Genomic DNA, 26,979 nt, shown 5'->3' with positions numbered 1-26,979 from the left:
TGTGAGCCTTTTCTTCTTCTGAAAGACCACTCTCCTCCTCCACACCCTCCAAACCCTATAATTCGTTGAAGAGGGAGTTTTTTCAGTGTTCTCCATTTCCAAATATTTGCTCATTCCACTTCTTCAAATCCTTTTTTTAAAGCCTTTGGCTTATAAGCCAGCACGGAACTAGAATTGTCTTATATGGGATAGGGTGACCAAAGCCTTCCGATTTCAGCCACATGCTCTCAAACTTGCAATATCTTTTACCTACATAGATACCTACACAATCAATGATAATTGGGAAGATATCCAAGAACAACCTTGGAAGTCGTTTCTAGATTAGATCCGGAAAATGTGCTTCCCAATCTAGTCAGATAAGGAAATTATCAACTCTTGACCAAGATGGGGTGCTCTATATAAATAGACCACGAGCAGGTGCCACCAACTAGAGGGATGTCCAAAAGATCTTGCTCATAAATGAAGCAAAAAAAAAAAAAAAACGCAATGGTAGAACTAGAGCTACAACCTCTTGATCATTCGCTTAAGAAGTGACTAACATTAAAATCACCCCCAATGCACCAAGGAAGGCTCCATAGGCTACAAAGACCAATCAATTCATCCCACAAGACTCTTCTCGCAATATTTGAATTAGGGCCATAAACACCGGCAAAGGCCCATTGATGACTATCTTCTATATTCTTGAAAGATATGGCCACTGTAAATTCCCCCACACATCCATCTTTTCCACCACCCTTTTATCCCACATTACCAAGATAACTCTTGATGCCCCTTTAGAAGAGAATATGACCACCCCACTTGACAACAACTCCACAAACTCTATATGATGCTAACGGAGATGAACTCCAATTTCGTCTCTTGTAAACATACGTCGTCTACTTTCCAACCATGGACATGATTTCTTACTTTGATGCACTTCACTAACTCATTCAGACCCCTTACATTCCACGAGATGATTTTGAGCTACATAAAACCACCGATGTTGCCCTACCCTTGGTCCTACCATGATTCGCACTACCTTCATAGTTCACCGACCAAGTAAGTCTCTTTAATCCCTTTTGCTTTTCTTGGCTGAATGACACTCCATGACTGAATTGGAGTGTTCAGCTTCAATAGCTGCGAATAAGGCCAATATTGATCTTCAAAACCAATGTAGGGGAGTCCTACACACAGTTGAATCTCCTTGGCTTTAAATAGTACCCAATTCAACTTGGCTTTAAATAGTACCCAATCTTATGCTTGCATCTGAGCATTCAACGGATACATTAAGTTCAAAGGGGTAGGCTCATCCCACGAATCGTCAACACCATTGTCCATACCATCTGCTACCTCCAAAACCTAGCCTATTGTTGTTTGAAGCTCCCCCTCCTTATTATTGCATTTGGAGGTTTTGGGCGTAAAGATTATCAAGGTACCAGCATCTATTTGGACGTCTCTTGCACCTACCATTTCAGTATTTTCCACCATCAGCATCTCAATGCCCATTTCTTATACATCCTGTTCAAACTCTGTAGTTGTTGGACTTCCAAATGTCTCAGAGGAGCTCACCAACTCATTTTGGCCCTCTTCCACTACCTAAGAACCCATTACACGTCCCAAAATACCATTCTCGGCTTCTAACTTCATCAACGGCCTCAACTTGGGCAAGCCATTGACCAAGATCCCACCCTCCAGGTCGCCTATTCCCAGCAATGGATTGTATGTGGTCACCGACCGATGGTTAGATGACGTCGGCATTTCTTTGCCGATAGCAGACACAGAACCCATTTCTAGTAGCTTGGATTGTTTGACCCGCCAACTTTGGGTCGAACAGGGGTTGGTGGATTGGGCTTTTAATTTGCCTTTCTCAGCCCGAGTGTACCTCCTTTCCTGGCTCAGTCTTATATTAGCTACCTTATTAAGCCCCTAATTGCCCAAGCCTGAAGATTTCGATCCCAAGCACAAGCCTAAGACCATTTTCTTATCTACCCTCTGAATAATGAGTTAACTGACTGTCTGACTTTTAACAAGTCTTGTTTAATAAGCAAAGAGCTTCAGTCTTCTCTACATCTCCTCTCTTGATCAGGGAGCCCCTTTCCATTTATACGTTACTTCTACAAGCTGCAAACGTCTGTGCAATCTTCACAGTGGCTACCTCTCTCTTTAGAAATCCCAAAATTTCCCCTTGCCCTTAGCAACAGTGCTGCTGCAAATTCCAGGCCACTTTTTGCTAGTTTGTCATTGTTGGCGACAAGACCAAGTGCCCGAACCACATCTGCGTAAGACTTAGGCACACCTTCCATCAAGGTCGGCACTTTTTGGGTTATGTTTTGAGTCCTTGATAGACCAACTTTTCTTCCCTTTTCCAAATTGTCGTAGGCTTCTCGCAATGCAACCACCATTTTCTTCTACCCTTTCTCCCCTCCATTTCTTCAGGTATGAAGATAAAGTTTTGTCTGCCATCACCTCCATATTCCCCTAATGTTAGATATCGACCTTGAGCATTGGAACATCTCTGAGCAATATAGCTTCTATTATCATCTCGTAAGGTTGCAAAGAACTCTTTTTTCTCACTAGTTAAACATTCCTCAAGTGTTCTAATGAACCAGTTCACCGTGAACATACCCAGTATCATCTCTTTTGTAACCTTCTAACTTCTCTCTGTTATACAAATCCATCGACTACCTTCCTCCGATAATGCAAATACTTTAGACTCAATGAGAAGCTGTTTCTGGAGTCCCATGATTAATATCTAAGGGTTGGTTTGGATTCAGAGATGAGATGAAATGAATTTAGATGAAAGTAGAAAAAAATATCATTAAAATATTATTTTTTAATATTATTATTATTTTGGGATTTGAAAAAGTTGAATTGTTTATTATATTTTGTATGGAAATCTGAGAAAGTTGTAATGATGAGATGAGGTGAGATGAGATGAAATACTTTCCGAATCCAAACGGTGCCTAAATTAAACTCAAACTCTCATCATTAAGCACTAGGAACCATCATCAGTGAAAAAGGTGTATGGAGAGAAAAAGAGAGCCCCTCTCTCAATTTAAATTCATTAGTTTTGGAAGCCTTTTTATTACAATAGTACCAAATAATAGCAAATGAAAAATTAAACTACAATATAATTTTTATAGTTTTAACTCATCATTCTAAATTCCAAAACTGCCTCGTAGATTCTTAGCACATTTAGTGAAGCAATCATGCAAACCTGCATGACATTTAGAATTAGTTCCCCAACTATGAAGAAATTTTTGTGGAGGCAATTGCCAGAAATTCTCTACACACTTGATCTACACTACTTGAGAGCCTTACAAGCAATCTAATACAAACTTTTTTTTATAAGAAATTTATTAAAAAAAGGTAATTAGGCATAGCCCAAATACACAGGAAGTGTACAAGAGAGAGACACCTAATTACAAGCTAACCTTGAAAAACAATACAAAAGTCATTAAGACTATTCCCATCCAATACAATAACCGAAGCCCAAAGCATCAAGGTATGAAAAAAGAAAGCCCTAATCCCTTCCACCGATCATTTTCTATTCTGAAAACAGTGTCCATTCCTCTCATTCCAAATACACCACATAAGACAAGAGGTATCATCTTCCAAACAGTTGTTTGACGATTTCCTAGAATCCCTCTCCAACACGCCAAAAGGTTCACCACCTTCTTGGGCATCACCCAAGCAATTCCCGCCTTAGCAAAGACCTCGTCCCACAAAGCCTTCGACACATCACAATGAAGAAGAAGATGATCCGCCGATTCACCACATCTTTTGCACATAAAGCACCAATCCATTGCAACGATACCAAGCTTTCTCAACTTATCAATGAGGCACCTTGCATCTCCAAATATTTTTCCAAGGAAAAAAGTCAGTAGAAAAATGTGATGCCAAGACCTTGTATAAAGATCTAACCGAGAATTTCTTATTATCAAACTTTTTTTTTTTGATAAGTAAGAGATAAACTTTATTGATGTGAATGAAATAGGCATGTACCATGTACACAGGAAGTATACGATAGAACTCCTAAATACATTCTAAGAGCGATGAACTAAGGATAAAAATTCATGAATATCATCCCCATTTAGTACAATAGCTGAAAAACCAAAGCAATAAAGTATGTAGAAAAAAATTCTTTAGCTCCATCATTGTTCGTTCCTTGTCTTCAAAATAGCGCGCATTCCTTTCCGTCCAAATACACCACATGATACACAACGGAATCATTCTCCAAACTGCTGCCACTTGAGGACTGCCCTGCAATTTTCTCCAACAAGCCATCAAATCCACCACCCTCATAGGCATTACCCAAGCCACACCAACCTTTCTAAAAATCTCATCCCACAACCCCCTCGCTACGTCACAATGTAGTAAAAGATGATCTATCGATTCTCCATTCTTTTTACACATGTAACACAAATCCAACATTACACATCCTCTCTTCCTCAAGTTGTCTGTGGTCAAGATCTTCCCAAGGGCGGCATTCCAAACAGAGAAAGCAACTCTAGAGGGTACACGAGACCTCCAAATGTTCTTCCAAGGAAAAGGGGTGTGATCCTGTGCAATCAAGAGTTTATAATACGCCTTTACTGTGCATTTCTTGTGATCCTGAAACCTCCATTTCAAACTGTCATGCTGTGCCATAGTAGTCCCCAAGGAGTGTAGCAAGCTGAAAAAGTCTGAAACCATAGATAATTCCCAATCATGAATATCCCTATTAAACAGAATATTCCACTGATGCGAACCATGAGCAGATAACCGCACATCCGCCACTAAAACCTCCTTATTAACTGCAATACGATATAAAGCCGGAAACACCCTTTCCAATGCCTGATCTCCACACCACACGTCTCGCCAAAAACCGATACGGTTGCCCTCCCCTGCGACAAAGCGAATATGATTTATGAAGCTTGTCCACCCCTTCCTTATAAACTTCCATAGACCCACTCCATGCCCCCCTCTCACTTCTTTAGAACACCAACCACCTCAAGCAACACCATATCTAGCATCTATAGTTTCTTTCCACAGAGATCCCCCTTCCAAATGATATCTCCAAAGCCATTTCCCCAATAACGCTTTATTAAAAGTTCTCAAATTACAAACATCCAACCCCCCATTCACAACTGGGGCACATACTGTCTTCCAATTAACCAAATGAAATTTCTTCTCCTCCCCTATGCCTCCTCATAAAAAAGCCTTGAAAAGTTTCTCAATCCTATTCGCCACCCCTGCACGCGTAGGAAAAAGAGATAAAAAATAAGTGGGAAGGTTAGTGAGGGTGCTCTTAATAAGAGTGAGACAACCCCCTTTCGATAAATACACCCTTTTTCCATCTAGCCAACATTTTCTCTATCTTCTCTACCACCTCATTCCATATTGCTCTACTCTTGAAAGTTGCACCTAATGGAAGGCCCAAATATTTCATTGGGAAAGAGGATACACTACAATCCAGAAGACTTGCTAGACTGCGTATATTAGGAACCACACCCACAAGAACCATCTCAGACTTGCCAAGGTTGACCTTAAGCCCTGACACTGCTTCAAAGCAAAGTAATAATGCACGTAAAGTTTGGACCTGACTCCTATCCGCTTCACAGAAAATCAGAGTGTCATCTGCGAATAGGAGATGTGAAATGATACAAGGGCTACCAGAGCCATTTCCCACCTGAAAACCAGATAAAAAACCCCCATCAACAGTAGCCTGCACCATCCTACTTAATGCCTCCATACTATAACAAAAAGAAGAGGAGATAACGGATCACCTTGCCGCAAACCCCTCGAACTATCAAAAAAACCAGCAGGAGTGCCATTAACTAGCTCTGAAAACGGAGCCGTTGAAATACAATGACGTATCCAAGAAATCCACCTATCTCCAAAACCACACCTCTTGAGCAAATACAAAAGGAATTCCCAGTTCACATGATCATAGGCCTTTTCCATGTCTAACTTGCAAAGAATACCTAGACTTCCCTCCCGCAATCTAGCATCTAGGCTCTCATTTGCAATGAGCACCGAATCAAGTATATGTCTCCCTCGAATAAAAGCATTCTGAGGCTTGGAAATAATATTTTCCAACACTGGACTAAGCCGGTTAGCAAGAACCTTTGAAATAATCTTATAGACACTACTAGCCAAACTTATTGGACGAAAATCCTCAATACTCGAAGCCCCATGTTTCTTGGGAATGAGCACAATAAAAGTCAAGTTAAGTGATTTCTCAAACTTTTTAAAAGCGTGAAATTCACTGAACACCCGCATGACATCACCTTTCACCACATCCCAACAAGTTTGGAAGAAACCCATTGAGAAACCATCCGGACCTGGCGCTTTGTCCTTAGCCATACTAGAGATGACCTTGAAAATCTCATCTTCACAAGTTGCGGATCAATTGCCTCAAACGATAAGTCATCAAGTTTCGGCCTCCAAGATACCGATTCGGTAAGTAGAGTCTCATAATAATGTGCAATACGACTTTCTAGTTCAATGGGAGAGGATAGCACCTGAGTACCTGAATGAAGCGACTCAATCGCATTGTTACATCGATGAGAATTAGCCACTTTGTGAAAAAACTCCGTACACCTATCACCCTCTTTCAACCAAAGGGCTCTGGATTTTTGACGCCATGATGTCTCCTCTGCCAACAAAACCATTTCCAACTCTGTCACAACCGTGGCTTTCCTCAATAACTCCTCCTCAGAGGCCCCTCCCAATAATTCCTTACCCTCTAGCTCCTGCAATTCCTCCAACAAAGTGGACTTTTGATTGTCAGTGTGACCAAATACTTCCAAGTTCCACTTCTTCAGATCTTGTCTTAGAACCTTCAGCTTACTTGCAAGAATGAAACTTGGAGTGCCACTAAACTGGTACAATGCCCACCAAGTACTCACCAACTCTACAAACCCGTTCACTTTAAGCTACATATTCTCGAACTTGAAATACCGGCGACTCCCGTGAATGCCCCCACAATCTAAGAGAATGGGAAAATGGTCTGAACTGACTAGAGCTAACCTTTTCTGACTTACTTCTGGATAGTGGGCTTCTCATAACGGCGAAACAAGGAATCTATCCAATTTCGACCAAGCATGGCCGTTAGACCATGTGTACTCACCACCCACCAAGGGAATGTCCATGAGGTCCATATCAAAGATGAACTCAGAGAATTCCGTCATGGCTAGAGTGTGCCGATGATGCCCCGATGGTTCACTAGAAAAACGAGTAATGTTAAAATCACCTCCCATACACCACGGCACATCCCATAAAGAGTATATTCCCGCCAACTCCTCCCACAACCTTCGCCTATCTCTATCCATATTGGGACCATAGGACCCTGCAAAAGCCCAATCCCACCCATCGCTCACATTTTTGAATAACACTGAAACCGGAAACTCACCAACACACTCAATCGCCTCAACCACTCTTTTATCCCACATCAATAACACACCACCTGATGCTTCCTGAGAGGCCAAATAGGACCAACCCACATACGAGCATCCCCATAAACTACGCACCAATCTTCTATCAATAAAACCCAACTTTGTTTCTTGCAAACAAATCACATCACCCTTCCACAATCTCAATAAAGCTTTGATACGAAGACATTTATTGCTATCATTGAGACCCCGTACATTCCATGATACAATCTTAGGCTTCATTAAAACTTAAATTTCCCGTCCCTTTCGGTCTAACCCTTCCGCTACTCCCAACCTTAACATCATAATTGATGGAGCATGTTAAACGTTTAAGTTCCCTGTCTTGTTTTGTAGCTGATTTCGATCGACTAGCTTCAATAGCCACAAGAAGGGCCATAAATTGCTCCTCATAACCTCCAAAAGAGACCCCAAAGATATTTTGTAACTCCTCTACCTTTTTAAAAATCCAATTCGATGAGCAACTCCCATATTCAGAACTGGGAGGGAGTGTACATAGAGGAGTAAGAGCCCCCTCCTCACCAACACTGTTATTGGGAATCAAAATCAGTTCCAAGCCACCCAAGCTAATTGGTTCACCACTTGAGGCCATATTTTTAATAGGAATGCCATCCCCAGAAATTATCCCACCAAAAACACTCAACTCCATTGGTGTGGATCCAAACGGATATTCAGACTGCACCTGCACAGCCTCACCCGAAGATGAAATCCAATTTTCCAGCGCTACTGACTGCACCTGCACAGCCTCAGAACCTTCTATTGGGGTATATGTGGAGATTGGTTTGGAGCTGAAAAAGTGTTTGCTGAAAGTTGGCTCGACAATTGGCTCGAGCCAAGTTCGCTCGACAGACTGCTCGAGCGAAGGCAAGTCAGAGAGGTTCGCTCGACAGACCGCTCGAGCGAAGGCAAGTCAGAGAGGTTCGCTCGAGTCTCGCTCGACACTCCGCTCGAGCGAGACACAAACCCTAGTGTTCGCTTGACACTCCGCTCAAGCCAATGTTCATTTGGCTGTTCGCTCGAGTCGCGCACGACACTCCGCTCGAGCGAAGTACGTAAATTTTGCCAGATTAGGGTTTCCAGCGCCACTCACTATATATATGTCATATTAGACTTGTGTTGTACGGTCAGAAGCATATTTTGAGAGAGAACAATTGTCTTGTGAGTGCATATTGTGTGAGAGAGCAAAAGCCCTAGAGAGTGTGAGTTGAGATTGAGTGATTGTAATCTCCTCTGGTTAATAAGATTTCTGCAGCTCTGGTGGACGTAGGCAATTTGCTGAACCACGTAAATACTGTGTCGTGTTCTTGATTGTGTTGCTTTTACTTTATTTGTCATCGTTGGTGTGTGTACTTTGCATAGTATTTCACAACAACTGGTATCAAGAGCCAAGGTCGGATCTGAAGGAGAATGATGGCTGGAGATAAAGTGAACGCACCCTGGATCGAGAAGTTTGACGGCACTGATTTTGGATACTGGAAGATGCAGATTGAGGATTATCTCTATGGGAAGAGGCTCCACCTTCCACTGTTGGGAAAGAAGCCAGAGAGCATGACTGATGCTGAGTGGACCTTGTTAGATCGACAGGTTCTAGGTCTTGTTCGGCTGACTTTGTCTAGAACAGTGGCACACAATGTCAGTAAGGAGATAACCACGGTGGATCTCATGGCGACTTTGTCAGGAATGTATGAAAAGCCATCTGCGAACAATAAGGTGCACTTGATGAAGAAATTGTTCAATCTGAAGATGTCTGAAGGTATGTCTGTAGCCTAACACTTGAATGAATTCAATACGATCACAAATCAACTGTCTTCTGTAGAGATTGAGTTTGATGATGAGATTAGAGCATTGATTCTGTTGGCATCGCTGCCAAATAGTTGGGAGGCCATGAGGATGGCTGTGAGTAGTTCAGCCGGCAAGTCAAAACTGAACTATGATGACATACGTGACATGGTACTTGCTGAAGAAGTACGTAGGAGAGACTTGGTGAGTCCTCGGGTTCAAGATCTGCCCTGATTGTTGACAATAGAGGTAGAGGACATGGCAGATCAAGTTCCAAGAGCAGGGGAAATAGCAAGATGAGATCTGGGCAGCAGATCACGTGCTGGAGTTGTGGCAAGCCGAGCCACATCAAGAGAAACTGCAGGAATCAAGAAAGTTTTGATGATGATGCTGTGAATGTAGTGGCAGAAGAAATTCATGATGCCTTACTTCTTACAGTGCACAGTCCGATTGATAATTGGGTGTTAGATTCAGGGTCTTCGTTCCATAGTACTTCACATCGAGAAATCATGCAGAATTATGTTGCTAGTAATTTTGGAAAGATGTATACGGCTGATGGAAAGACACTGGATGTAGTAGGAGTGGGTGATGTGCATATCACACTTCCAAACAGGAGCGTGTGGACTTTACAGCAAGTCAGACATGTTCCAAATCTGAAGAAAAACCTGATCTCTGTGGGACAGCTTGATGACAGGGGTTTTGCGGTAGCATTCTCTGGAGGGGTTTGGAAGATCACTAAGGGTGCACTGGTCTTAGCGCATGGTAAGAGATCTAATTCTTTGTATTTGACATCAGGATCCAATGATGTGCAGGGAAATACAAGAGTGCAAAAAGGCCGCGAAACATGTGAGGAAGCCAAAGGGAGTCAGCTTTGTCGTTCCTCATGAAAGTCTGAGAAAGTTGGCTAAGGTTGCCAAGATCGGTTCGAGACCGGATACTCCTGGTGCAGTGGGAGTTGTGAGTCGCCCTAAGGGTGATGTATGTGGAAGACTGAAGTCGGGCTTGACTTCAGGGCGTTTTCTAGCTTGAAGACGGGAGCTGTGAGCTGCAGAGATGATAGGGCTTGGCTGGAAACAATGGCTGGCATGTGGAGACCCAGTCTCCAAGTGGGAGATTGTTAGGGTATATGTGAAGACTGGTTTGGAGCTGAAAAAGTGTTTGCTGAAAGTTGACTCGACAGTTGGCTCGAGCCAAGTTCGCTCGACTTCGCTCGACATCGCTCGACAGACCGCTCGAGCGAAGGCAAGTCAGAGAGGTTCGCTCGAGTCTCGCTTGACACTCTACTCGAGCGAGACACAAACCCTAGTGTTCGCTTGACACTCCGCTCGAGCCAATGTTCATTTGGCTGTTCGCTCGAGTCGCGCTCGACACTCCGCTCGAGCGAAGTACGTAGATTTTGCCAGATTAGAGTTTCCAGCGCCACTCACTATATATATGTCATATTAGACTTGTGTTGTACGGTCAGAAGCATATTTTGAGAGAGAACAATTGTCTTGTGAGTGCATATTGTGTGAGAGAGCAAAAGCCCTAGAGAGTGTGAGTTGAGATTGAGTGATTGTAATCTCCTCTGGTTAATAAGATTTCTGTAGCTCCGGTGGACGTAGGCAATTTGCTGAACCACGTAAATACTGTGTCGTGTTCTTGATTGTGTTGCTTTTACTTTATTTGTCATCGTTGGTGTGTGTACTTTGCATAGTATTTCACAACACCTTCGACCACCACACACGGCTCAGAAAGCCCATTCTCCACCATCATCCCTAGTGACGAGGACGCAGAATCATTTCTCAAACTCTCCTGCACTAACGGCTCCACCGAAATCTCCCCCTCCTCTAAATCCTCTCGTCGGAACACTTTTACCGGCTCACCAGGGTGGTCGACAGAGGTCGTCGGCAGTTTCTGTGCCGGTAGGGTTGCCAGTAAGATGCGTATCGGCGCCACAGGAGTTTGACGCAATTCCTGGTCCGAAATCTTGGACCCAGAAGCTTGCCCCGACACGTCGGTTGCCACTGCCCTCCAAACTTTCTTTGGGCCTGAGGCCTGACCTGTATCATGGCCCAACACGAGACCCGTAGAACCAGGCCCATCCTTACGGCCCATGATGTTATTATCAAACTTATTCCAAAGTAATCTATCCTCCCCTCCAGAGTTTATGCTTAAAGCATAAAGCAAGCTGTAAAATTCAGTAATGTCCCCCCACTTCCCAATCATGGACATCTCTAATAAAGCTTACTAACCACTGAATAAATCCAGTAGTGTTATTCATGTAATCAACATGGAAGCACCTTTATTCAAAGCAATTATGAAGAGAGAGAGGAGAACATTCTTCAAGGCCTCATCCCCACACCACAAGTCCTGCCAAAAACTGATCCGATTTCCCCTACCCACCTCAAATCTAAAATTTCTAAAGAACTCCCCCCATTCATTATGAATGAATTTCCACACTCCCACACCATATCCCCCTCTTACTTCGTTGAAGCACCAACCACCCCAAGTACTCCCATACTTGGCATCAATAACAATCTTCCAAAAAGAGTCCCCTTCTTGATGATACTTCCATAGCCATTTCCCTAAAAGTACCTTATTGAAAGTTTTCAGCTTTCTAATCCCCAAACCTCCCAGTGAAAGAGGAGTGCAAATCTTATCCCACTTAAGCAAATGGAATTTCTTCTCATTCTCCATACCGTCCCACAAGAAAGTACAAATATCATTTCCATTCTATTAGCCACTCCTACAAGCAAAGGAAAAAGATATAGGAAATAGGTTGCAATATTAGATAAAGTGCTCTTAATTAAAGTGATTCTACCTCCTTTGGACAAATAAATCATTTTCCAACCAGCCAATCGACATTCAATTTTTTCTATAATCCCATCCCAAATAGCCTTGGATTTATGAGGTGCCCCAAAGGGAGGCCAAGATACTTCAAAGGCAAGCTAGAGACTTTGCAGCCCAATATATCAGCCAAATCCCCTCGATTATTGACCATACCAAAAGGGATCATTTCAGACTTTGATAGGTTCACCTTTAGGCTGGATACGGCTTCAAAACATAGCAAGAGAGCCCATAAAGAATAGATCTAATCAAAATTTGGTTCACAAAGGATCAAAGTATAATCCACAAAGGCTAAATGAGAAACATTAACGCTGCCATAAGAAGGATTGCCCACCGAAAAGTCCAATATGAATCCCCTATCCACCGTCGCCTTCAACATTCTGCTCAACACATTCATAACTAAAACAAAAAGGAAAGGGGACAATGGATCCCCTTGTCTCAATCCCTGAAAATGGGACAGTGGATCCCCTTGTCTCAATTCCCGGGAGCTGTTAAAGAAACCAGCTAGTGTGCCGTTAACCAAAACCGAAAATCTAACTATAGATATGCAATGCTTCATCCAATTACACCACCTCTCCCCAAAATCATACCTACTAAGGGTATAAACCAAAAAAGCCCAGTTGGCGTGGTCGAAAGCCTTCTCCATATCCAATTTACAAAGAATGTCAGGAACGCCACCTCTGATTCTACTCTCCAAGCACTCATTAGCAATAAGAACGTAGTTAAGAATTTGTCTTCCCTTTATAAAAGCATTTTAAAATTGTGTGATGATCTTCCCCATAACCACACTCAAACGGTTAGCTGCATCTTCAAAATGATTTCGTATACACTACTAATAAGACTGATGGGACGAAAATCATTCACCTCCACGGACCCAACTTTGTTAGGACTAAGCGCAATGAATTAAGCATTAAGACTTTTCTCAAATTTCATAAATAGATGAAATTCAAGAAAAACCTTCATGATGTTGTCCTTAACAATGTCCCAACAAACCTGAAAAAAAGTCAGGAAAATCCATCTGGACCCAAAGCTTTATCTTTGTCTATTCCTCTTATCACATTGAGCACCTTCTCCTCTCCAAACATTCTCTCCAACCAAAGCGCACTAGGCCGGTCAATCAAATCAAACACCAGCCCATCAACCTTAGGACGCCAAGAATAAGGCTCTATTAGGAGCTTTTCATAAAAATGAAAAATGTGGTCCTGAATTTCAGATTGATCCGTAATGACAATTACCTTCCGAGTGGAGCACCTCAATGGCGTTATTCCTTTTTTTTTATGTCGGGGAACCTCTCAATGGCGTTATTCCTTCAATGAGAATTGGCAACTCTATGAAAGAATTTGGTGCACTTGTCCCCTTCCTTCAACCAAAGGGCCCAAGACTTTTTGTCGCCAAGAAATCTCCTCCATGAGAGTAATTTTTTCTAGTTCAGTAGCAACACCAAGTTTGCTTTCCTTCTCATCAGCCAATAGAACCCCAACAGCCTCATTTTCATTTAAAGCAAATTAGCTCCTCAAAAAGAGACTTTTTCTAATCCACGATGTTCCCGATGACTTTCACATTCCATTTCCTCAAATAAATTTACAATGCTTTTAGTCAGAGAAATGTGCCTCCCAAGAAGGGGAAATAAGAATCTGTCCAACCTAAACTATGCCCTCCCGTTCGACCAAGTGAAATCGCCCCCTACCAAAGGTAAATAAACCAAACCCAGATCAAAGATTAAATCAAAAAAATCAACCATGGCCAAACCAATACGAGAATCCCCCGACCTTTCACTTGGATACCAGGTGATGTTAAAATAGCCACCAATACACCACGCACCCTCTCACCAACTGCACAAGCCAGCAATCTCACACCAACAATTTTAAAAAAATATATAACTTATGCTCAGAAACTTGTACAAACTGCTGTAAAGTTTTTCAAGAACAAAGCATGAAGAGAACATGAAAAGGTCATTACAAATGAGAAAAAAAAACACAAACCTCTTCTGGAATCTCATGAAGCGTCGATCACCTTCATGCCTATCAGAGTCATGTGACAGATCTTCTTTGAGCACATCATATGTGGTTAATACGATATCAGCACTGACAAGCTTACTGATATCCACACCAGATGTATTTGAAAGAGAAGTGATTTTCACACCTTCATAGACACAAGTTCTTAAAGAACCTGGACGTGTATGACTAGGATAAGAAATAACAAAAATAAGTCAGTTGGAACAGCAGTTCAATGCATAAAAAAATATGGCAACAAACTTCGTAAACCATCCAGTCAAGGATCCAAATTGAGTTGCCTTTTTTCTTTAATCAATATGGATTGTTTATGAAATTTTATCCCAAAAAGGGACAAGAAATTAGTTATCTAAAGAACATACAGTATAAAACACAAAAAAATATTGTTCATCATCACACTTATGAGCAAATGTGCTCCTATAAAAACAATGGTTGACCCCCATGTAAAAAAAAAAAAAGAAAATAGTTTCCTATAATGTCTTCATCATGGTACATAGCATGAATCAGGTTCTTGGACAACTGCAAACTTTCTAAAGTTATAAGAACAGGAGATCTCATCAGGTCAAATGCTAAGATCTCATCGCGTCAAATTCTATGAAGAACCAACAATCCCATAGATCTCCTCCATGAAGATTAATGATTGATTGTATATAGATCAATAACAAGTCAATTTTTACAAGAGATATCAAGTTTTACAAGAGTGGGAGTACAATTTAAAAAGAAACTATACCGTATAATTTCGGCATGCCATTGGGGTAATATTGGAGCCGGGCAGACTATAAGAGTGGCACCAGTAGCAAGGGGAGATTCAGTCGCGTGCATCAGTTCCAAGCATAATGGGCAAATGTGTTCCCCATCTCTCACAGCAATGTTAGCTGTCTTTTTCCTTCTTGTGTACCCTTTTGACTTGATCATTGACTTCTTTTCACATCGTTGTACACCAGAAACTTCACCAGACTTTAGTTTTCTTTTGGGTGAATACCCAACACAATCTGCATGTTGCCAAGCGTCACATATATCACACTGTACCCATAATCCTTCATACTTTCGACTTTCACTGACAGCCCCACATATACACTCAACACGCTCCCTTTTCAATCTCTTAATATTAGATTTCTGCAATTCTGATTGAGAGTCAATAAATATGTCATCTTCAGATGCGGACTTCTGATGAGAAAAGATGCAAGCAAGCAGTTCAACTGTTTTTCCCAAACCCATCTCATCTGTGAAAGCAATAAGAGACATAATCACCATGGTGAAATCAATCAGTGGCAAATCACACTCATGTACACTTGGCATCCTTAAATAGTTTAAAACCAAGAACCATGTCCACCATTCCCAGGACGATCTTCCATAGGCTTATGAAAAGAAAGCATTCTTAGAATCTTATGCGTGTTCCTATTCTTAACCTCATTTCCTCCTAGTGCCAAGAAAATCATAAAAATTTTGGAACATAAATGTTAGAAACTGTTTGTCTAAACATTAAATTTTTCAAGTACATAAGGCAATATCATATATAGCATCTAAAATGAACCACATTAATCTTTTTTTTATATATAAGTAATGAACCACATTAGGTTGCATTTGGTTCTTTGACCAAACTCAGTTCAACTGAATTTGGTTCAGATTTAAACCTCTTTTAACATCCAAACACTCAACTCTCTAATAATTAAACTCATTTCAACTCAAAACCTCTTTACGCGTGGGACCTACAACCTTTTTCAACTCAACACCTCCTTACACATGGGACCCACAACCTTTTTCAACTTCCCATAAATACATTTAAACTCATCTTAACATCCAAACACATCTAAACTCATCTTAGATGGGCTCCACAAAACTCACTCCATCATCTCAACTCACTACTATTCATAGAGAACTCAACTCAGCTCAACATCCAAACGCAGCCTTAATCTTAATCAATTTTGGTATGAAGTTGTAAAAAGAAAAAAGCAGAAGACTATGATTGAAAGGTTTGACATGGGCAGGACACAATACAGAACTGGTGCCTACCAGCAAGAATTCCACCAAAGACATATGGTGGAGATTGCTCTGGGTGCAAAGAAATGTTTCCGCTGAAAAAAAAAAATTGCAAAGTAAGCATATGGAAGAGGGGGGGGGGGGGGGGGGGGGGGGGGAATTAAAGTAAAAGCACGATGAACACTGCAACTATTTTCCTCAATGCTAAGGACCAACTGAAAAATCGATACCTGAATGGATTGTAGAACATTTTTGTACATGTGCCTATAAAATCCACACGCAAACATAAAGGAGAGAAAAATGAAAAACTTCTTGAATCTCCATTCTCTCGTTGGATCATCCAGTAAGCTGCACGGCGTTGATATGGTCTCAGATCAGGAAGCAAGTCGAGTATGTCATGTTCAAGCATTGGATCCGCTCTGTACAGGAGATAAACAATTAACTAAAAAAAAATTAAACCAGAAAATTTCAGATTTTGAAAAGAACATATGAAGGAACTGCATAAATTTATACAGCATAAATACTATTTTTTTTTTTTTTTTGGCAAGTAAAATGAAAATTATTAAAACAATTAAATACTAAATAGAGAATAATGGAAACAGAAAGACACTGTTACTAACTTGGATGGCTTGATGGCTTCATAAAACCCAGCAGCATCAAGCCTTGCACGTTTCTTTGTATCGAGATTGCCATTTCTCATCTCCATGTGCAAATCAATTTCCATTTCTGCTGATGTATTAACTCCATACCTACCCTCTGAAGTCATTACTTCCGGACGCAGCCAAGCCATGACATTCATCATGCTTCTTTTCCATAGTTGCCTTGTATTCTCCAAAAGTGACTCACAAGCTTCAAAGGCACTTTTAAGAATCTCCACCCTCACCCTGAGAGATGATGTGTTCCCTAGAGATGTAACCCCCATAACTGGCCGCAGTGTCATAAACTTCAAACTTGCCAAGTGAACAAGAGCAGAAATACCCTCTTCTGGTCCATCAAAACTACCCGACAAAATCACTGAGTGTGTCATTTTATCCTTTCTTGTGCATATTTCTATGAATTCTAAAGATACATCACTAGAGGATAACACAGGCCAATGACCTAGTTTAATACGACCTACAAATTCATTAATGTTGCACAATCTAAACCTTAAGGAATACTTGGAATCCAGTAAAAAATCATCATTCACTTCACAACCAGAAAAACCTTCTCTCAAATTCAAATCTATTAGAACAACTTCCGAAATATCAAGGTGCTCATCTGAAGCCCAAGAAGCCCGATCAAGTTCCACGAAATATGGCTCATCAATTATGTTAAATTCATTGTTCTGCACATGCTCGGTATTTATAGCTTGCTGATTCCGCGGCCCTGCTTCAGCAATATGATGGCTTTCTACTACTGCCTTAACGGAATGATGAGGATGGCTTTGCTTCTTTCTACCCATCACACCGTAAGCAAAAAATTATCACCTATTGTTGACATAACCAATGTTAAGAACGCAACATTAAAGTGTCAAATATAAACATTAACAAGTAGCTTCACTTCTCAGATGGCATCGACGCAAGCCCATATGAAATTCCACAATCCCACTAGTTATTAAAGTGCAACAATGGGAAGAAAAGAAAGTAACGAACGCGTGTTATTTTATTTTATTTTTTTCCTTGGCAAGCATAAGTTGAATTGAATGGTAAGCAGTGGCAAGAGGCAGCCAGGTACTCAGCTAGAATTAAAGAAACTAATAATGAAAATAAACATAGAAGAATAAGTAATAGGCGCAATTTCTGGAGTTGTAAACGCATGTGAACATTTCTAACGGGTTAACATAAGTATTTGGGAACAAGAACATGAATTAAGAAACATAATACCGAGAAAGATGAGGTTAAGAAAGAATCGTAGTTAAGAACAATAGGAAACGTGGGGGATTTCAAACCTCAATCGATATGTGTTTGGTAAGAGTTGGAATGAAGAACCGAAGAGATTGAACCCCAGGTCCAGGCGCTACTTGAAAATTGCAAGTTTGGAAGGCTTGAGAACTAGAACGCAGAGGAAAGGTGCGAGTAGTGACTACACGTACGACGTTTCGTCTACGAGTAGGGCTCCAAAGTTTCGAGTTTTGCTACAAATCAGAAACTATTCACATCATACACCTCATATCTATAATTTTTTTATAAAATATATAAGTGTTTTTCATAGGATATAAATATATTTTTTATAGTAAATAATGACTGATGAAAATAATTTTTCTCCTAATACACCCTTGACAATTGTTCATTAATGGCTAGTTTAGGTAGTGAGATGAGATAGTTTTACATGAGTTGAATAAAATATTATTAGAATATTATTTTTCAATATTATTATTATTTTGAAATTTGAAAAAATTGAATTGTTTATTATATTTTGTGTAAAAATTTGAAAAAAGTGTAATAATAGCCCAATTTGGATTCAGAAAGTGTTTCATCTCATCTCATCTCATCTAATATTGTTCATCCAGACCGGATTTTTTTCCTGCCCCGTTTGAAGCATAGAAATCGGGTTCCGGTTCCTGAACCAACCCGATCCAGGTATGGGTTTGAAACCTGATACCCGGGTCTTAAAAAAAAACGGTTATACACTTCCCCTCCCTCGAGTCTCTCTCGCTCTCTCTCTCTTTCTTTTTTTGTCTCGTTACGCTGCGGCTAAAGAAAACTAAGAAACCCTAAGTCCCTACCTCCATCATCGTGACCCCGTGAGTCATGACCCCATAGCCGTCGCTGCATCTCCATCGTCATTTTGTTCACTTGTTTGAGTACTACATCTCGACCCAAAAAGATGAACAGCTCGCTCTCTCTCTCGTTGCACTGCGGCAAAAGCAGAAACCCTAGGTCCCTAGTCGTCGCCATCGTGACCCCGTCGCTGCATCTCCTTCTTCGTCGCCGCATCTATGTCGCCGTCGACCTTTGCCTCTAGGTCATTGTTTCGGTACTCTATCTCTCTCTCTCCCCCCTTGTAACTATGTTTCTGTGCGTGAGTACAAGGTCATTGGGTGTGTGAACTATTTACCGTTGAGATGGGTCGTACAGTAGTGGATGGATGTTTTGACCATCTGTTTTCTGGTGGCCATATGGTTTTTGGAATGTTTGGAAACTTGTTTTTTTTTTTTAATTTGTATTGTGTATCAACTTGTTTATGGATTCGTCGATTTTCTATTTTAATGAATCTGTTTGGTTGTTGGGAAAGTTGAAGGAAAAAAACTCAAATTTGTTTACTTTATCCTTTTCACTCTCCATATGTACTCATCCATGCCCTATTTGAGTCTAAGAGAAATTTCTATAAACACCACAGTTTGAGTCCAATGTATATGGAATGTTTGATGGTCAAGTCGATGGCTTTTTTAGCTTAAAAAGCCATCTTTCATCCTTGTGTTGATCTCTTCTAAGTTTTCTTATTCTTACGCCCCCAATAAAAGGATAAATAATTTATTTGTATGAATAACTAGAGGATGAGCAAATAAAAAAACTTTAATAAAGTAAAGGCTTTTACTTAAAAAAAATCTAATTACAACCCGGAACCCGAATTTTCTGATTTTAAAAACTCAGATCCACTCGGGGTTCCGGCTCGAGTCTGACCCAAACCAACTCAGTCTGAGTTTCGGTCCGGGTTTAAAACTCAAGTTCCGGTCCGAGTATACCCGAGTTCCCAGGTCGGAACCCGAATGAACACCCCCTAATCTAATCTTATCATTACAACTTTCTCAAATTTTCACTTAAAATATAATAAACAATTTAACTTTTTCAAATCACAATTCAACTTTTTCAAATCTCAAAATAATAATAATATTAAAAAATAATATTCCAACAATATTTTTTTCAACTTTCATCTTTTATCTAAAACAATATAATCTCATTTTTGAATCCAAACTAACCCTAATCATTATAAATTTTCTAAATCTTCAAATAAAATATAACAAATAATTTAACTTTTTTAAATCTCAAAACAAAACTAATATTAAAAAATAATATTTTAACAATATTTTATTCAACTTTCAACTCTCATATCATCTCATCTTAATTAAACTCAACTCACTATCCAAATTTCTCCTAAAAATGTTTATGATTAAATAATATTAGGAATAAAATGAGATGAGATGAGATAGAAATTTGTTTCCTATTGCATGGTCTAAGGTGCCGTTTGAATAGTGAGTTAAGTTGAGATGAGATGAGTTGAGATGAAAGTTGAATAAAATATTGTTAGAATATTATTTTTTAATATTATTATTGTTTTGAGAATTTAAAAGGATGAATTGTTTATTATATTTTGTATAGAAATTTGAAAAAGTTATAATGATGATATAAGATAAGATGAAATGAGATGAAACACTTTCACTATCCAAATGAGCCTAAAGATATTGTATAATTTAAATGAGATGAGTTGAGATAGTTTTTGAATCCAAACAAAGGCTTAAACTAATCATTACAACTTTTTCAAACTAATCAATACAATTTTCTCAAACTTTCAAATAAAAAATAATTTAAAATTTTCAAATCTCAAAATAAAAATAATATTAACAAATTATATGCTAACAATATTTTAATTTTATAATATTTTTTATTCAATTTTTTCTCTCTTATTTTTCAAAACACAATAAATACTTAACTCAAAATATGTCACTACTATTTACAAACCATCTTACTATTATTCACAAAGTTTTATCTCATTTTATTCTTCAAGCATTCCTTAATTAGTACACTGAAAAAGAGCAATGCTACATACAGTCTCTATTTGGGGACTACTGTGTAAGCCTAGTTAATTTTGCCTTTAAAATTTTTAAAAACTACAATAATATCCTTCTCAAACTGATACTTTTTTTATATTTAAATAAAGGTTTGCACATACAGTCTCAATTAAGCATACAAATTGAGAATTGTTATAGACACAAGAGGTTACACAAAAACAATCTCATAAACTAACGTAGTTTCATGGGATCCGTTATATCTGCTTTATAATAAAACTAACTTTACAATCTAACAAATCACATGAAAATACATCAGTTTGTGGGATTAGTTTTGTGTAATTCATTTGTGACTAAAGTATTTCTCAAATTTTGATATAGTATTTATATGTGGACCTAACACTTCTCTTAAATTATAACATCTACAATTAATTAAAATTGTAAAATAAAAATGTTCTATAAATTAGATAAATTGTAAAGCATCGGTTTAATTTTTTGCCACGTAATTTTTGGATTTCCAAAGTTTACATGTCGCAGTCATAAATTTTAAAACCCTCGTATTTTATTTCTATGGTCATCTCAGTTAGTCGTCTTGGGGAATAATTGAGACGTGCTAATCAATTAAAACTTGATACATAACATCATCCCATTCAAATCAATTATATATATAAAGATATTTCTTGTAAGTAAAGTTATCAAAAAACTAAATATAAGACTAAAATAAAGTTAACAAAAATAAAACACACAATCCTTAAAAAAGAAGAATATTTATGAATTTTTGGATTAAAAAAGGCACTACCTTGGTCGGGCTAGGTTTAAACTCATTTCTATACTTCTATTTTAGGGTTGTTTTTAGGACTGTTCATCTGGATTTTGGCCCGGAAACTCAAGTATTCCCGGACTAGAACGCAAATTTCAAACCCGGGCCGAAACCCGGACCAAGTTAGCCCGGTTCAGACCCGAGTCAGAACTCGGATGAATCCGAATTTTAAACCTGGTACCTGATTTTTTTTCCGTATAATAAAGACATTTCTCGGATACTGAAACCAGACATTTCTCTATAAATTCCTTAATTTTGGGATCACTCACCTTACTGAGTGCAATAGGTTTAATGCCCTACAACAAAAATGCATCAATATACATACTGGAAGTTAGCTTATAGGTTTCTGTTTCATGGTAAAACACCCAATAGATGGTATCATGATAGGCCAATAGTTGCTTAGCTTACCGAGGTAACTTTCTTGTAGATTTGAGCTGGGTTTTTGCATTTAGTTCTTCTACATACAACCACGGTGAGGAACAACGATGTAATCTGCTAATGTCATGTCAGAGAATATATTAAAAAAAATGAAAAAGAAGAATATAGACGAAAGGAGAGAAACCAACGAATGCCCAAACTTTGTTAGGAGAAAAAGCAGAGCAGAGGGGTCATCTTCTATAACTCAAATCCGTGATTGTCTTCGTGGGTAAAAGAAAAAGCAGAGATTGCTTGTTCACCTTCGGTCTCAGATCTGCCAGATCAAAAAATAAAGAGTGATGCTTCCAGATCAAAATGGACTAACGAAATAAAGAGATTCTGTCCTGTCTACCTCACGATAGTGCTCGAGTACCTCGTTGCTGAAGTTTGTTTCCTTGCATTTTGGTCTTTGCTTGTGTCTCCACCTGTGCCCACACCTATGCCTCAAGTAAATAAATGAGCTTCCGAATGATGGGTCGGTTGTGGATTTGTTTCAAAATTGGTTTGATTTTGAATGATGGACTGGTTTGATTGTCTTCATGTGTAAGAGAAAAAGTAGAGAGGGTGGTCTTCAGTGTGGGTAGGAGAAAATAAGCAGAGAGAGAGGTCTGTGTGAGTCGTCGTGGGTAGGAGAAATTTGGACAGATGTAGATTTACTTTCCAGGATGCATCCCATCTAGATCTATGAAATAAATGCATCATTTTTATTTTGGAGGGGTTGGTGATGTCTTTGGTATTTTTAAGGAGGAAGTCATTGATGGGTCCGACTAATCTTTCCAATAATTTTATGCAAATCCAAGGTTCACTGAACCATTTCCTAGGATCAGTTATTTTTGTAGGTTTTCAGAATATAAATTTGTAAGTTGATGGCTTTTTTTAATGGTTGTCTGACAAAGAAAACAGGCTCATGCTCTTCGTGGTTTTTATCTTTCCTAAATAATAACTTGCTATGGTGGGCTTTCCATACTTTTCCACATTTCCTTTTATTGAGGGAAACTCGGGTGATTTTACTGCAAAGAAGATTAATAGGATGAAGGAGAAATGAAGTAATGGGTAGATGAAGACAAGACAAGGCATTTTGACAAATTAAATAAAACAGTACTATTTCATTTATGCCACACGGGACACGATTCCCCCGCGCTTCCCTCAACCGATTACATTTAACATTTTTCTTTTGCATTCACTAAGGAGAGGGACAAACAGGACAGGAGTCAGAGGGGTGAGAGGAGTAGGGATCAGAGGTGTGACAAACTTCATTCCCACCGTCTCTTGTATAAATTTATGCTCATAAAGCATATATGAGCAAGTATAGCGTTGCTAAAGACTTTAATGGCAAGCGTTGCTAAAGTGTGTAGCTACGTCTCAATCTGTCCTTCTGATTTGGACCATTTAGAAAATCTCTTGTCCGTCTTGTCTAGGTCTCAGTGGTTTTTAAAACTTTAGACGTGTTTTCTCTTTAATAAAAAAAAAAAAGGGTTTCGAATTTAAAATTCGGTATCCGGACCAGGTGTACTAGGGGTTTTGCAACCTAGATTCCAGACCGGGCCCAAAAAAAAAACTGAATGAACAGTCCTAGTTGTTTTATCCTAAATTCTTAGCATTTTATTTTTTTCCTTTTAATTGTTTATTACTTTTTACTGTTTGAACTTTTTTCATATTTTTCTAAAGATAGTTATTTTTATATTTTATTATGAATAACAATATATATACAATTAGTTTATAATAATCTTTGGATTTGAATTTTAGATTTTCTTACTATTACTAATTCTCGCTCATTCTACAAATAATTGTTTTTGTACATTAGTATTTTATTATTAGAAAAAAAAAAAGATGAAAGGATTGAAAAACTTATATAGTATTAATATATGATATTTTTAGATTATTGTAAGCATGTCAGCTAAAAGTAATGTTAATATAAAATCTTTAATTATATGATAAATTATAAAAAATTAAAATGCCATTTTATCCAGTTTCAAATAACTAGTCATGTTTGGCTAATAAGATAAGATAATAAATTCTAGGGTGTTGTAGATTTGTTGTGGATTTTTTATTGTGTATTTTTTGTTGATTTGTACAACCGTAGCCTGTGGGTAGGTGGTTGATGATAGAGCACGCCGAGTCCGCTCCTGCCACCTGACACTGGTACAGGAGGCTTGACAATCAATATTCAACTTTCATCTCATAGCATTTTCTCTGTGTAACCAAATGAGGCCTTAATCCTTATAACTTTTACAAATTTCAATTTTTTTTATTCGGGGAGGGGGGTCGAACCCAAGACCTTCATTTTGGAGGTTTAGGTGTTATGCCATCAGGTCATATGCCTTTGGCTACAAATTTCAAAATAAAATATAAAAATCAATACAACTTTTTCAAATTTCAAAATAAAAATAATATTAAAAGATTATATTTAAACAATTATCTTAACTTTGTAATATGTTTATTCAACCTTTTCTTTCTCATTTCCTAAATTCTAATAAAACATCTTAATTCAAATAATTTTATTATTATTTACAAATCATTTAACTGCTATTAACATAATTATAAGATACTTCAAGTGTCCAAAACAAACTCTAAGCTACGTTTGGATGTTGAGTTAATCTCATATGACCTGTGAGTAGTAATGAAAAATTAGTAAAAAAAGTAATAAATAGTAGTAAAAAAGTAATGAATAATAGTGATGTAGTCTAAAGTGATCTCAAATCACCTCACTAACCAAACATAGACCAATGTACACACTACAGCAATGCGCAAGTCAAAGGTGTCTTAAAAGTTTGAAAATGTTAAACCCAACATTCTAAGTCCTCATTTGGATAGTAAAATCATTCATATTATTTAATCTCAATATCCAAACACCACAAAAATAAACACTTTCTAATTTCAAATATTCAACTTTTTTGCCTAATTATTATTTACTCATTACAACTTTCCTAAACTTCAAAACAAAACAAAAAAAAATAAATTCAAGATTTTCAAATCTCAAAACAAAAATAATATTAAAAAATAATATTTTAACAATATTTTAACTTTATAATATTTTATTTAACTTTATCTGAGCCATGAGATACTCCAAAAAGATTAGCAAAATGTGACCAAATCTTAGCAAAAGGGCAGGAGATAGAAATTAGGGGTGACAATTCGTGTTTGTGCGTATTAAGTCATGGATATTTGACTATATAGGTCAATCCGATCCCGACCCGTTAAGTTAAACGTATCAAATTCTCAAATCTCAATCCCATCGATTTAAATAATGGGTCATGTTGTGTCACCCGTTTTGACTCATTTAATATTTAATTTGAAATAAATCAATACAACATGACTCATTTTAACTCGTTTCATGTAAATGTGTTGAACTAACACGCATAACTTATTTGATATAATTAACATAATTTCACATAAAAGTTAAAATCTATATTTATTAGTAGTCACAATATCTAAAAAAATAATTAGACTATATACTAACAAAAAAATCAATATTTTTCAAATTTTAATCTATAATAAAACTAATATTACAAACCCTATAATAACAAATATGAGCATAGGTCCAGAATTACAATCACAACACTAAAAACATAAGCATATTGAAAAATACCAATATTACAACCCAATAATAATAAATTTGTAATTTTGAAATGAAATCCAAACGGGTTATTACAGGTTGATTTCAGATTAAACGGGTTGACCCATTTATTAATCGTGTCTTAACGGGTCAACCTGTTTTGACCCAAACCCATTTATATCAAACTAAAACCCATTAATTTCGTGTCATGTTAGTATTGGTTTCACATATTGTCACATATTGTCACCCCAAAAATCAAATCATAACCCAAACTCATTTATATCAAATTCAAACCCGTCAAATTACAGGGAAATCAGAGTAGACCCTTTGAATGGAATAAAATATCCCAAGCCCAGATGAACAAGCCCAGCCCACCAAAGGGTCTTCACTAGAAGACAAAGAAAGAGATGAGACAAGGGAAGAGAATGTGTCCGGAAAAAGTAAAGAAACGATGGAAAGGGAATGAGAGAAAGCAGAAAAGAAGAGAGGATGTCAGACACGCAAAAGAAATTGTGGCCATTCCTCATCACTGAGAGAGGCACGCAGAAAGAGAGATCAGATAAAATGGGACGGCCTTGACTGGACTTCTTCTTCAGCAGTTTCTTTAGCCTCGCAACCGGGGCTCTAGAGAAAAGACTTCCTCCAACAAATAGATTTCATATCTTCATTATACAGTGATGATGAGAGATTACAAGATATTGTAAACCAAGCATATTATAGTAAAATTTTCCTCCCGCAACGCCTCGTGGACGTAGGCAATATGCGAATTACATAAATTTGTGTCTTTCTTTATTTTCTTTACACTTATTTTCCTTTCACTTCTATAGATGTACGTATTGATACTGTACAATTGTACCAGATCACTGGAGACTCTAGACCATAACGATCGAGGCCCAAATTGTCAGAGCGAACTGAAAATAACTTTCTCCCATTCTAACTTGTTATACGATTTTTTGGCATCAACATCTTCAACACTCGTTGGAAATGGTACATGTAGATAATAATGATACTTTTGGATCACTCTTGGAAAAAATATCAAATTCTTATTTGATAGGAACCTCCGTTGCGAATAAAATAAATTGAAGTTTGAACGCGGAACTTTTTTCCTGTCAAGTGATGTTGTGCTTTTTTTTTTTCTTTTTTTTTACCTGTTTTCCCTTTTCTCAAAGGAAAATGTTATCCAAATTCATTTAGAGCTCTGCTTTGCCATTTAAGATCTCTGTTTTTCTCTGAAAATTATGGCACGGAGGGATTCTGAATCAGTATTTTAAATTTCGTACCGTATCGGCTGGTACGGCTAAAATTTTTCGTTTCGGCCGTCCGGCCGGTACAGGTACTATACCTGTTCCGTACCGACTAAAATACCGGTCGTACCGGCCGATATTTCGGCCTGTATTTTTTTTTTTTTTTCGTTTTTTCAAACTACAAGCTTATTTTTTAACCCCCAATTCAGACTAGACTATTTATAA

General features: G+C 38.2%; 1 protein-coding gene across 3 annotated transcripts in view; it reads right to left on the bottom strand.

Annotated features, from left to right (window-relative positions):
• Positions 1-18,114, bottom strand: part of LOC121241260 (E3 ubiquitin-protein ligase SHPRH) — a 44,155-nt gene extending 26,041 nt beyond the window's left edge. The window contains exons 1-6 of one of the 3 annotated variants that reach the window (XM_041138974.1): positions 17,940-18,114; positions 16,633-17,478; positions 16,243-16,431; positions 16,046-16,107; positions 14,763-15,255; positions 14,003-14,203 (exon numbers count right to left, since the gene is read on the bottom strand). In XM_041138974.1, coding sequence (XP_040994908.1) covers positions 14,003-14,203; positions 14,763-15,255; positions 16,046-16,107; positions 16,243-16,431; positions 16,633-17,453 — 1,766 coding nt within the window. In that variant the 5' untranslated portion in view covers positions 17,454-17,478; positions 17,940-18,114. Of the gene's footprint in view, positions 1-14,002; positions 14,204-14,762; positions 15,256-16,045; positions 16,108-16,242; positions 16,432-16,632; positions 17,518-17,835 lie in introns of all 3 variants that reach the window. The other 2 variants (XM_041138966.1, XM_041138958.1) reach the window with 2 other exon arrangements.
• Positions 18,115-26,979: the final 8,865 nt, after the last annotated feature.

Source organism: Juglans microcarpa x Juglans regia, chromosome 1D (assembly GCF_004785595.1).
Source record: "Juglans microcarpa x Juglans regia isolate MS1-56 chromosome 1D, Jm3101_v1.0, whole genome shotgun sequence".
In the NCBI taxonomy this organism is placed as follows: Eukaryota; Viridiplantae; Streptophyta; class Magnoliopsida; order Fagales; family Juglandaceae; genus Juglans; species Juglans microcarpa x Juglans regia.
Note: the sequence above shows the minus strand (reverse complement) of the source record. Positions and strands in the feature narration are given on the sequence as shown.